Source organism: Diabrotica virgifera, chromosome 1 (assembly GCF_917563875.1).
Source record: "Diabrotica virgifera virgifera chromosome 1, PGI_DIABVI_V3a".
Taxonomy (NCBI): Eukaryota; Metazoa; Arthropoda; class Insecta; order Coleoptera; family Chrysomelidae; genus Diabrotica; species Diabrotica virgifera.
In genome coordinates, this window is record NC_065443.1 from 290,188,245 (window position 1) to 290,201,561 (window position 13,317).

The 13,317-nt window shown below is 32.5% G+C and overlaps 1 protein-coding gene across 1 annotated transcript; it reads left to right on the forward strand.

Moving 5' to 3' along the window:
• The first annotated feature begins 4,107 nt into the window (after positions 1-4,107).
• Positions 4,108-10,407, forward strand: LOC114332204 (60S ribosomal protein L24). Its single transcript, XM_028281954.2, has 4 exons — positions 4,108-4,254; positions 4,369-4,444; positions 4,558-4,805; positions 10,232-10,407. The coding sequence occupies exons 1-4, from the start codon at positions 4,250-4,252 to the stop codon at positions 10,365-10,367; spliced, it is 465 nt and encodes a 154-aa protein (XP_028137755.1). The 5' UTR covers positions 4,108-4,249; the 3' UTR covers positions 10,368-10,407.
• Positions 10,408-13,317: the final 2,910 nt, after the last annotated feature.

Consider the following 13,317-nt stretch of genomic DNA (forward strand, 5'->3'; position numbering starts at 1 on the left):
ATTTAATTGGAGTATAATGGAATCTAGCTCCAACTTTCATAAGTTGTGCGATGCACCGTTTACACACAATGATAAGTTGCAACAACCAACAACTCGATTGACCTTGATAAGTTGTTTGATTTATCGCTGTGTTTAAACGATCCTTTAGTCTGGGGTCTGGCTGGAGTTGTGGAGTTCAAACCAAACCCTGATATTAATATTTGTAATTTGTACATATTTGTAATTGTAATATTCAAACAATTTTTGTGGGGTGCCAACAACTGACTCCCCTTACAAGAGAAATAGAATTTAAAATTCGTATAAAAAAGCTCGTGCGGAAGGCATTTTTTGCAGTATTGTCCCATTACAATGCACTTATCAGTGTATATCTTGACACTTACGTCATCTATGAAGTAAAATACAAAGCAATATTTTATTGTCATTTCTAGAATATTAGGAAACAAATATAATAGGGTGTAAAAATAACTTCTGTCTGTTTTACTTTAAATAATTATTATTTTAACTTCAATTTGTTATGCAGTGGATAATTAAGACAAAATTATTGGACCAAGATTTTTTCCAAACTAAAAAAATTATATTCGATCGAAATACTTTCAAAATAAATGAAAAATTATATGCTTTTTATACATAAATAGGTACATAATTTCAGGTCAATAAGAACACAAAGACAAAATGACATCATAAAAAACAGAAATCAGCAGCCATAGTTGAAGTCGAGCGCAAGAGATGTCGCATCAAAAAGTAGATCCGGTATTTGACAAATTTTTAAAACAATTTATAAGAATATTAACTTATCTCTAAATTAAATACCTATTATTTGTTATAAAATTATTACATGGCATACATGCCTATTAGTATCTCTCTTTAGTAGCCTCTTTATTATAACAATCCAGCATTTTTTGTATGTCAATTAATTACAAAAAGCTTGGAAGATAAGAATCTACACAAAAATTATTACATGAAAAGGTTAATTCTGTACGAATTATATTTTGTATGAATTAATATATTTGTCGCAATAGATTTATCTTGTACATTTTCTTTCTGGGAATCAGTTTTATAGTCAGAGTCCACTTGATCGTAATATAGTAAGTACAAGTGCATACAACATAAGATTAGCTTACCTTCTGAGCAATGTATTAAATAAATGCTAATAACAGCTTCCACTAATACAACAATTACATAGGTAGTTTATTTCACCACACTCATAATTATAATATTAACAAAAAAGTTTTACTAGACTTAAATCGAACACGCCAAAAAAGCACTCGCGAATGAAAACAATGCCGCAAAATGACTGATCAGTATTATCGATATATTAGGGCGCATAATCAAAACAAAGGTAACTGAGATGAAGTTGAATATTGGTGTAATTATCAATGATTATCAATACAGACTGTTCCAAAATATAATGATAGAGAACTTAAATATATTACTTTTTGAATAATAATAATACATTTTAAATTAGGTATTTTGGTTATAAGAAGTATAATAATAAGGAGTCCAGTCTGTTGCTGGATTATTTTAAATAAAATTTGATTACTTTAAACTCTATCTTGAAATTTTCCCATTATCAAAATTATTCTTTTAAGTGTTAATTAGGAAACCCATTGTTATTTATGATTTTTCTTCCTTCCTTCTTTTTAAGTAAGTAGGTAACCGCAAGTGGAAACCGCAAACCGCAAGGTAGAAGAAGAAGAGGAAAAGACCGAGGAAAAGTTGGCAGGCAGGAATAAACAAAGCCATGGATGAAAGAGGTCTGCAAGTCAGGGCCGGACTGGCTCATAAAAAAGGCGCCAACCCAAATTAGAAAAAAGGCGCCAACCCAAATTATAAAAAAGGCGCCAACCTAACATCTAAACAATGGCGCCAGACCTTCCTCTTAAACTTTGACATCAAACTTTTTTTAAATCCTAATGCGTGTAAAGTAAATCAATATTACTAATTTTAATTTAAATCCATAAAATAATTTACTTTTTTTATTGGGAATAGTAAATTATATTAAGATTCCACAAAAATTAGCTTCAGTTTCCAAGTCTCCGTTTTACTCTGTTACACTCTTTGGATACTCTCTGAAGACTCCAAAACAATTTTCGAAAAGTGTGAGTAATTTTCACGTGCTACTACAAAAGAATCTATTGGTTCAAAAACATTAAACAAAAATCATGATGATTTGTGTTCAATAGAAGTCAACTTTTGATTTTTTTCAAATTTTTTACTAAATTCCATATAGCACAAGAGTAAACCTCGATAAAAAATCCGCAACCACACACGGTGTCAGGCGATCCGTTCATAACTGGTGAAACTCCTTTGTAATTCAAGCTTTAGCGTTGGCAAGGGCGCACTGCCTCGCCAGATAGTATAATTCGCCCCTACTCGTGGGAACTATATGGATAAGTATTTAATCATGCAGGAAAAAGGGAAACAACAAAACGAAAGGATAATGAAGCGAGTCACCAGTGATGCTGCAGATGGAACAAGCTATGAATGAGATGATAACGTGTTCATTGTAGTAAAGGGAACAAAGGGAAAGTACTCAGCGAAGAGGAAAAGAGGAAAGAGGAGACTATGATCTTCGGAAGAAGATCTGTTGGAAGATCTCCAGTCAGGGGTAGCGACCTGATCAAGACGGATCTTATAGAGGAGACAACCTTGCAAAGGAGCTACTCACTTGGGGAGAAAACACCTAGAGACTTAGAGAGAAGGAGGAGAGTTCGGACATAACGGCCATGGTAAGAGCAATGGAGAAACTTACCAGCGTTACAAATAATTTAGTGAAACTAATGTCCGACCATACAAATATTAAGGTCGAGATCAAGAATGAGGTACAAAACCTTTAAGAGAGTCACCGAAGACATGGATGTTACTTTCAGACAAGTCGCCCTCGGTAGCATTAAGAAACGAAATAGAATAGTGTAGAAAACCGCTGAGGAAAAAAACGACTAGGGAGATTGTACAAGTGTCCACACAGATGGATTTCACAAATGTGTCCACAAATCTTAGTGAAGGAGAGATAAAATTGATCGCAACGGTCCTGAACTCAGGGGAAAGGGGCTTTGAAAAAATAAAGGACATTATAAAGTCGAATTGGAAGAGGATCACTATACGGTCGCTAAACCGGGAAGAGGGAATAAACATGCAGGCGACGTAGTAGTGGTCATGGAACATGGACTTTTCGGTGAGGAAGAAAGGTTCCACGAACTGGTAAGGGAAAAACATGAATATTTTTATAATAGAAACAGCGGAAATTGATATCCACGAAAGGCGCCCGAATCACAAACATAGTCTTCGAGGGCGCCGCGCGTCGCATCTAAGCTATTTGTTACAATAGAAACAGCGGATATTGAACCTACGAACGGCGCCCGAATAGTAAAAATGGTCTTCGAGGGCGCCGCGTATCGTATGTAAGCTATTTGATTATCTGATATCTGGTATTTTGTTGTACCCACTGGCTTTATTATGTAGGTTTCTGGTGCGCCTTCGGGGCCAAACGGCGAAATCAGAAGCAAGTAAAAACATTTTTTAGGAGAATGATAGCTGCATTATTTTTGTGTAAAGGTTAAAAAAATTTCAGGGTTTAATTTTTTTAATGGATAGATACTAACCAAGGCAAAAGGCGCACCGACCCGCGGGCCGGTGGGCCGGCGGCCCAGTCCAGGCCTGCTGCAAGTAGATCAATGTGCGGACAGAGAGGAATGGCGAACGGTTATCAGAATACGGAGAACGTTGTAAACCAATAATAAGATTTTGAATGTCAAATAATTTCTTATTTAATGCTTTTCGATGGAAATAAAATATTCCATATGCATATGTATACCTATGCATAAAATATTTAAGGGCAATAAAAAGAGGATGACACTGGGAAGGGGAAGAAAACAACGATTACCAGTAATGCAGCGAGTTTTAAGTTCTTTCTTTATATGAAAAAAACAAATGAAACGAATGATCTTATATAACCTTATATTTAAAATATTTGTATCTGTTGATCTAAACCAGTGCAAACTATTACCACACCTATTACTGTGGTATTAAAATAATTATTTAGATAACTTTGGATAACTTTTATTTAGGTAGCAAAAATAATTCCAAAGTATCTAATATCCTTGCGACATCTGTAGTAATGTATGAAAATTACAAAAATAATAGTAATCTCTAAACGTGATTGTAGGACGTCCTGTCAAGTGTCAAATAAAAATCAAATATCAACCTCTTTAGTTGTCATCTGTCATTTAAGTAGTAATTTCATTCCAAAATGAAGTAAGTTTTCTTTAAATATTTATTTCATCTTAACATATATCTTTAAATCCCATATTAAAAACGGTTTGTTTTCTTTGGATGAAAATAAATTTATACATATTTCTTTCTTTTTAGGATCGGACTTTGTGCTTACAGCGGGTACAAAATTTACCCCGGACATGGCAAAACAATGGTTAAAGTTGATGGAAAGGTAAGTTTTAATTACGTTTCAAGTACTTAAATACCATTATACAGAACCCCATTACATGTTTCTTTCATATTACTTAATATTGTGAAAAGAAAATAAACATAACCTCTTTTTAGACCTTCACTTTCCTCAACTCAAAATGTGAAAGGGCGCACTTGATGAAAAGGAACCCCCGTAAAGTAACATGGACTGTCTTGTACAGACGTAAACATAAGAAGGGTCAGGAGGAAGAAGCCACCAAAAAACGTACCAGAAGGACACAGAAATTCCAAAGGGCTATTGTAGGTGCTTCTTTAAATGATATCATGGCCAAGAGAAACCAAAGGCCTGAAGTAAGGAAGGCCCAAAGGGAGCAAGCCATTCGGTGAGTAGAAATTTTAATATTCAATCAATTGTGATGGATGTGTGAGCACACATTTCTGTTATTGCTGTTTTAATTTATTAGTTGTCTTTCAAATAAAATTAACATGGTTGTCTCTGTTTGAGTGGTTTCTTAGTTCAATTTTCTGCTTTCTTCGTGTTTAGGGTTATATTTTTTGTTAAAGAGCTTTAAATGATTGAATGTGAACTGCACAATGTACATTGTATGAAAGTGACTGCAGAAACATGTAATAAATCAAAATAAAGCCTTTTAGCTGTTAATTGCATACTAATTGTGTATTTAACTGTATATAGCTCTTTCATACAATATGATAGCTTGTGATGTTTACTTTATTTTTGAGCTGTATACAGTCAAAACTCGATATAACAAACTAACTGGATGGACACTGTTAAAGCTGAAAGTGTGTTATATGAAAATAGGTTTAAAATAGATCAAAAAACTTGTCTTGAAAATATGTGCACTGGACTTGATATAAAATAAAGATGACAAAACACAAATTATTGTATTTAATTGTCTTACTCGTGAAGTGATGTTGCTGTTTGATATCAACTAGCTTGCTTTCTCTAATCCTGCTTTGAAAAAGTAATCAAGTTTTGTTTGCACTTTTGAAATATTTTGTTTTTTTATAATCACCTCTCTGCGTGGCCCTCTTATATATCCTCTGCATTACTTCATCGTGTAATATAACCATTACTTCATCTAAAAACTTTGTTCATCTATATTCGTTTAGTTGGCAAAATTATTTCCTGACCCATGAGTTGAATAAGCTATGAATTTTTTTGGCTAAAAAGATACAGCTAAAGTTACCTTCTTCTAAATGTAGGATATTTTCAGAGGGATGAGCAGGAGCATTGTCTACAATCAATAAACATTTCACCTCTTCCGGTGGTATTCCCAGTTTCTTCTCTTCAAATTTTCTCACTGGAGGTACATTTTCTTAAAAAAAACCAATTTTTAATCTTGTCCTTGCTGATTTCTCTTCCAGAATTCGATTTTTCATATTTTTTACATTTGAAGGGATTTTTTGTCTTTTATATCTGAAGTCCTTTAAATAGAGGTCCGTTCTATCGAGGTTTTACTGTACATACTATTATTTTTAAAAGAATTAATATATTAGGAAACCGACAATTTTTTGCATTTCTACGGCACTTCTTTTTTATTCTTTTATATATTTTTTTCATAGTTCAAATGTATTTCTTTTTAATTGTTTCAAATGAGTCAGAAATTGTTTTTTAACAAATAACTTATAACAAAAAACAATTTATCAGCTTATCTCATTAAAGTAAATACTTTTTCTATCTTTGTAATTTTTGGAAAAATGCTTCATTGAGTTATGTGCAATTTTTGTGTTGAAAAATGCCTTAATTAGTGAATTGGGAATTTTTTTTCGAAAAAACTGCTAAATTGAAATTCTACAAAAAGCTTTATAATCTCTTAACATTCAAGTACACGTAAGAATATTTTGCGGAGAGATATCTTGCTGAAAACATGGACCCAAGACAAGCCGGTTTACCACTGAAAAGATGTTTAGAAGCAGAATAGACCCACTAATTTTTTTTTGCATTTATACCACACTAACCTTTTTTAATTGATGCTATTGGCGGTGTGTACGTACTTGGAGGGGATATAAGAAACAATTGTGCATAAATATCGGAGAAATCTTGAAACTTTCTGAAATAATTCAAATTGTCAATTGGAATTGTCAAATTGACGTATATTTCATACCTAGTGTCATTGAAGAAGAAAAATTATATGTTGCTCCATAATATTGATATGATATGCAAATATTATATAAAATTAAATTTAATTAATTGTATTTTGCTTGCAGTACTGCATTGCTAATTAATTTTATTTACTACATACAATTGTTTACTTTTTAATAACATAACCTGTCTTAGTTTTTCTTCTTATAACTTTTTTGGGCTGTGGCCTTGACAATTATCCAGCAACCAGGACTAACGTAATTGGCCAATACAGTTAAAAGTGCGAATAAAGTTGCTGAGCGTAGAAACCAGGTGTCGCTTTTCTGAACTTGCAAGGTCCCAATATTGTGTTTCATAGGTATGTATTTTTTTTATTTTTCCAAGTGGGTTGGACATTGTTATTAACAAATAACAACAAAAAAACAATTTAATGAATTTCTTTGAATTAAATCTTCTTAGGCGTTTCTAATCAAAATAAATACTTTCCCGCTTTTGGTCATTTTTTGAAAAATGATGCTGCTTCTATTTATTTGCCTTTTTTTTGTATACTATTTGTACTTGTACTTTAACATTTAAAGATTATAAACCTCTTGTAGAATTGCATGTTATTTAGCAGATTACCAAAAGAGCAAAAGTATTTATTTTGATGAGATAGGCTGAAAAAAATTATTCTATGTAATTTAAGAAATTGTTTTTTGTTATAGTTATTTTTTAATAACAATTTCCGGCCCACTTAAAAAAATTTTAAAAAATGCGTTTTCTTTTTAAAAGATACACACAGTCGGAAAAATGAAAGTTTACCCATGAACGATCACATCAATCACTTATTTTGTATTTTCTATCTTTTTCTATAACAAATGTTTGTTATTTATAGAAAAAGACAGCAAATACAAAATAAAAGATTGATGTGACCTTTCATTTTTCAAACATTTGTTATTTATAGAAAAAGACAGCAAATACAAAATAAGTGATTGATGTGATTGTTCATGGGTAATCTTTAATTTTTCTGACTGTAGAATCGAACAAAAAGGGTTTGGTGTGGTAGAAATGCAAAAAAAATACACTTTACAATGTTACAAAGAAATAAAGTTTAATTTGTCAAATGTAATTTAATTTGTCAAATGTAGGAAAGAGTTTGAAAATTTCTTAACATCACATTGCGTATGTAAGATTTTTAAACTCTTTCCTACGTTTGACAAACTGTAACACATCGTTATCATGAATTTTAATACTTAATTTCTTTCATCTGTTTTTCAATAGGTTTCTTAACAATAGGTTAACAAGTTTTTAATTTCTGTTGTTTTTTCTGGTTTGTTTCTTCCATTCCTCTCTTGATTTAGTTTGTTATATTTCTTATGATTTTTCCTATTTTCTTAATATTGTTCTGAAGCTATTTCCTTGTGGCATTTTTATGATTAACTATTTAGTGGGAAATAAAATAATAATAATATGTACCTATTTTCAACTAAATAATGAGTTCTATTGGGACCGTGCAAGTTCGCAAAAGCGACACCTATTTCTACGCTCTGCACTTTTATTCGCACTTTTAATGATATTGGCCAATCATATGGTCCTGGTTACTGGATAATTGTCAAGGCCATAGTCCAAAAAAAATAATAAGAAGAAAAAATAAAATTTAGGTTATGTTATTCAAACGTAAATAATTGTATGTAATAAATAAAATTAGTTATTAAAATGTAGTATTGCAAGCAAAATACAATTAATTAAATTTACCTTTATATAATAATTGCATATCATATCAATCTTGTGGAGCAATATATATTTTTTCGTCTTAAATGACAATAGGTATGAAATGTACGTCAATTTGACAATTTCAGTTGAAAATATGAATTATTTAAGAAAGTTGCAATATTTCTCCGCTATTCGCGCACGATCGTTTCGCGTATTCCTACCAAGTACTTGCACACGCCGAATAAACAAAATTTTGGTCTAGCAATGGGCTCTTCTTTATCTCCATTATTGGCTAATACATTTATGGAGGATTTTGAAACTAATATCATTTCTAAACAAAATTTAAAACCCACAGTATGGTGGAGATATGTAGATGATGTGTTTTCAATATGGCCTCATAGATCAGAATTGTTGGATACATTCCTGAATATTATAAACGATCAAGAAGAGACAATAAAATTTACAATGGAAAAGGAATACAATAACACTTTGCCTTTCCTCAATGTTTTAGTCTCAAAGAAGGATACTGGATATGAGACTCAAGTGTATAGAAAACCAACACACACCAACAGATATCTCAATTACAAATCAAATCACATCAACGTTAAAAAGGGAATCATTAAATCCTTATATGATAGAGCCAAAATTACTTGTTCTAACGAAAATTCATTTTTAGAAGAAAAACACTTGTTAACATCTGTTTTATTAAAAAATGATTATCCTTTATCGTTTATAAATAAGGAATTGTCAAGTTTGGATCGAATGGAACAGAAAAACTTAGAACGGGATCCTACAACATTCACAAGAAATAATACGAGGAAAATATCAATACCATATATAAAAGGACTATCTGAGAAACTTAAAACAATATGAAATAAATTCAACATTTCAACAGCATTCAAAACAACAAACACATTGAGATCTATTCTATCTAAAACTAAACCTAACAATGAACAAGAAAGAACAAATAATTGCATTTATAAAATAGCTTGTGAATGCAAACAATTTTATTTAGGTGAAACATCAAGACCATTAAACGTTAGAATAAGTGAACATCAGTCTTATATTAAAAATAGAGAATTTGATAGATCTCAAATATGTCAACACGCATGGGATAATGAACATAGTGTTCAGTGGAGAGATTCAAGTATAGTCCTGAAAGAATCAGATAGTAAAAAGAGAAAAATCAAAGAAGCGGATCTAATTATGCTAAATGAAACCAATTGTGTCGCAAATTACTCGGTAGAATGCAGTAGGATGTGGTTACCCATACTGAAAGAGGAAGTCAATAGAAAGAAAATGCCATGATTAGTAAGTTAATAACATATCGAGTTAGTACAAATTTTATATTTTAGTATTACTTATTGTAGATCTATGTATTATTAATATTATTTATAATTTAAACATATTAAAGTCAGAATTTGGTATTAGTTTTTTGAAAGTAAATTAAATGTAAGACCAAATACTTACGATGTTGGGATAGTATCACGAGGTTTTTTCCTGGTTTTCCCTCGTGATTTACTATGGAATCTTTAACGCGAGAATTTTACTGTCATCGTTGCATTTGTTTGTCTTTTTAAAGACAGATCACATGCTATGATTTTTTTGTGACGGATATTCTTGAGTTGGGATTGATCTCATGTAATCGAATGAACTATCTTTTAGTAAAGTCGTCCCAGGAACGCAACTCATAAATATTGGCGATATCATTTTAAAGTCTTCTACTTTAAAATGTATAATATGCGTCTGAATTGCCAATATAAATGAGTCAGATTAAATAAATTATTAGAAGAATTTTTTTACTTGGCAACAACATTTTTGTTTATTTCAATAGTATTTTGTATTTTGACAACGAAACCCGATTTGGGCTTCGAAACGTTAATAAAATTATTTTTTCAATTTAATTGTGGCTTATTTCCCACTAAATAGTTTATTCCTATTTTCTTTTTACCCATCTACTTCTAATAATGTTTATTTTATGTTGTACAATTGGTAAATATTTATCTTTTACAGTGCCGCTAAGGAACAGAAAAAGAGCACAAAGACAGCCAAGAAGGCTACAGCCCCCGCCAAGGCCAAACCTGCTCCTAAACAGAAAGTAACCAAGAATCAACCCAAAGCTGCACCTAGAGTAGGAGGAAAACGTTAATATTGTATAAACGTTATTTAATAAAATAAGTTTTTTTCCATCTAACTGTTTTTCTTTTGTCATTTAATGTTTTTACTGTACTAAATTCACAATAAAGATGCACTAGAAATAAACAAACCAAGACACGTTGAATGTTACGAGGGGTACTCGTAACCTCGTTGGGATTTACAATGTATATACATTGTAAATAAATTGTCTACTTGTTTGGAGCCTGGTGTAGGACAGCATTAAGGGGGAAGTCTACTGTGACAAGGGAATAAACAGGCCGATTTTCCGGATTTTTTTTTCTAACAAAATATGAGTCATACATTAAATTAAACCGTCATCTTTATTATATATTCAAGTATTTGTAAAACATTTTTCAAGTCGAAGTATTCAAAATGGCCGTCGTGGCACTCCTTCAAGCGCAGGTCGGTTTTTATTTAGGTGCCCAAACGGTGTACATGAAATCTCACGTCTGGGTGATCTGAAACAAAAATCAAAATATGGTTATCATCTATATAGTATTGACTCTCGTCTGACGGAGGATTTTTTTGATATCGTTTTTTGTTTAATTGTTATAAACAATACTAACATCAAATTTGGGCAAAAAAATTTCAAGAATTTTTTTTCGGCGCCAAAATTTTTATCGACAAAATCCTCCGCCAGACGATAGTCAATACTATGTAGATAATAACCATTTTTTGTTTCAGATCACCCAGACGTGAGATTTCATGTACACCGTTTGGGCACCTAAATAAAAACCGACCTGCGCTTGAAGGAGTGCCACGACGGCCATTTTGAATACTTCGACTTGAAAATTTTTTTACAGATACTTGAATATATAGTAAAGATGACGGTTTAATTTAATTTAATGTACGAGCCATAGAAAAAAAATCCAGAAAATCGGCCTGTTTTTTCCCTTGCCACAGTAGACTTCCCCCTTAAGACAGGCTTTATTCCTGGTTTCATATTGGTGTACATCCTCGTGTCTTTGATGACAATCTATATTTTGTATATTTTCCTCTTCACTCCTCATAGTAAACTGCCCCTCTTCTTTTTGCTCTGTATTTCCAAGTGCTCTGTACTTTTAGACAAGACGAAAACGGCGGGTTTGTTGGAAAAAATATTCACATGAAATTTTTTTGCATAATCATATTCGTGAGATATCCCAGAATAAGGTACAAGAAGTCACCCACGTAAAAAGTGGTCCAATTTTTTTTACTCAAATTGCAAAAATCAATGTTTTTGACACATTTTTAAAGTTGCTCGTTTTTGAGTTATAAGCAATTTAAAATTAAAAAATCGAAAAATGGTGAATTTTAGGGCTTAATACTCAGTTAAAAATTATTATTATGAAATTCAGAAAGTGACCAAATCAAATGAAGGACTACGGGAAAGAACGATCAGAGTCACATTTTGTTCATTTTATACAAATCCAATTTGAAAGTTTTAGTTCGTATACTTTGGTTCAGGAAAATTAAATAAAACATTTTTAATTGTAACGTACGGTGATCGTTATTGGACAATCGAAACCATGCTTGGGTTCTTTCCACGAAAAGCTAAAATATGGTGCCAATATTTAAATTTCGACCAAAAATGGACTCTGATCGTTCTTTCCCAAGATCCTTCAAATATTAAAGCCTCCACTACACGATCCTGAAGAAATTTGTGTCATTAATTTATGTATTACTAAGCTATTATTTTTAATTATTAATAATGAGCCGTAAGATCGTATTGACGCGGCTGTAAATGTGAGTGCTAGTAAGATGCACCATTGACTGCCGGAATGGCATCTCTCTCGTACTCATCATTGCCGGCCGCCTAATACGTGCATGGCGCTTATTATTTTTACTTAAAAATAACAGCTTAGTGATAAAATAATGACACAAATTTCTTGAGGATCTTATAAAGCGGGCTTTAAACTTTTATTTGATCACTTTCTGACTTTTATAATAAGAACTTTTAACCGAGTTATTAAGCCTTAATAGCCATTTTTCGTTTTTTTCAATTGTAAATTGCTTATAACTCGAAAACAAGCAATTTTAGAGAAAAATTATAAGAGACTTTTTTTTGTCCAGAATGGTCCACAAAAAAAAATGTGTCCGGGCCAAAAATACTGATTTTTGCAATTTGATTTAAAAAAATGAAAAAAAAATTTGGACCACTTTTCACGTGGGCGACTTGTTAAACCTTATTCTGGGATGTCTCACGAATATGATTATGCAAAAAAATCTCATGGGAATATTTTCTCTAACGATCCCGCCGGTTTCGCCTTGTCTATTTGACTTTTTGTGCTTTACAGTTGAGTCCGCGAATCTTTAGCCGTGCGTCATCATTTAAAGCATACGAAATAAGTCGGAAATGGAAATTTACTAAACGCAACAGCAAGTGACAGTACGTGACTACAGGCAATACGTATTGCCTGTACTCACTTATGGAGCGGAAACATTAACACTCACAAAAAAGGTAGTGAACAAGATTCGCATAACTCAAAGGGCTATGGAGCGCCAGATGTTGGGTGTCTCCCTGAGGGACCGAATCCCAAACGAAGAAATACGTTGTAGAACAAAAACATCGGACGCCGTCGAAAGAATCGCGTCGCTCAAGTGGAATTGGGCAGGACACGTCGCCAGATTGTCAGACAACCGATGGACAAAACGTATTGTCGAGTGGAGGCCACGAGCAGAAGCACAACGGAGCAGAGGACGACCACCAACCAGATGGGCAGACGATCTGAAACGTATTGTCGGCAACTGGATGCAAGCCGCACAAAACAGAGAAAGATGGAAAGAGCTGAGGGAGACCTATGTCCAGCAGTGGACGCGTACGGGTTGATGATGAAGTGTTCCATCTTCTTTTTTCATGTCTTGTCACCAACAAGAAGTTAACAACATTTTGCTAGAGATTGCTACTGGTAATTAGTTGGTTTTTTACCAGAAGCAGTTAAAGAAACTGCAGATTCATCAAC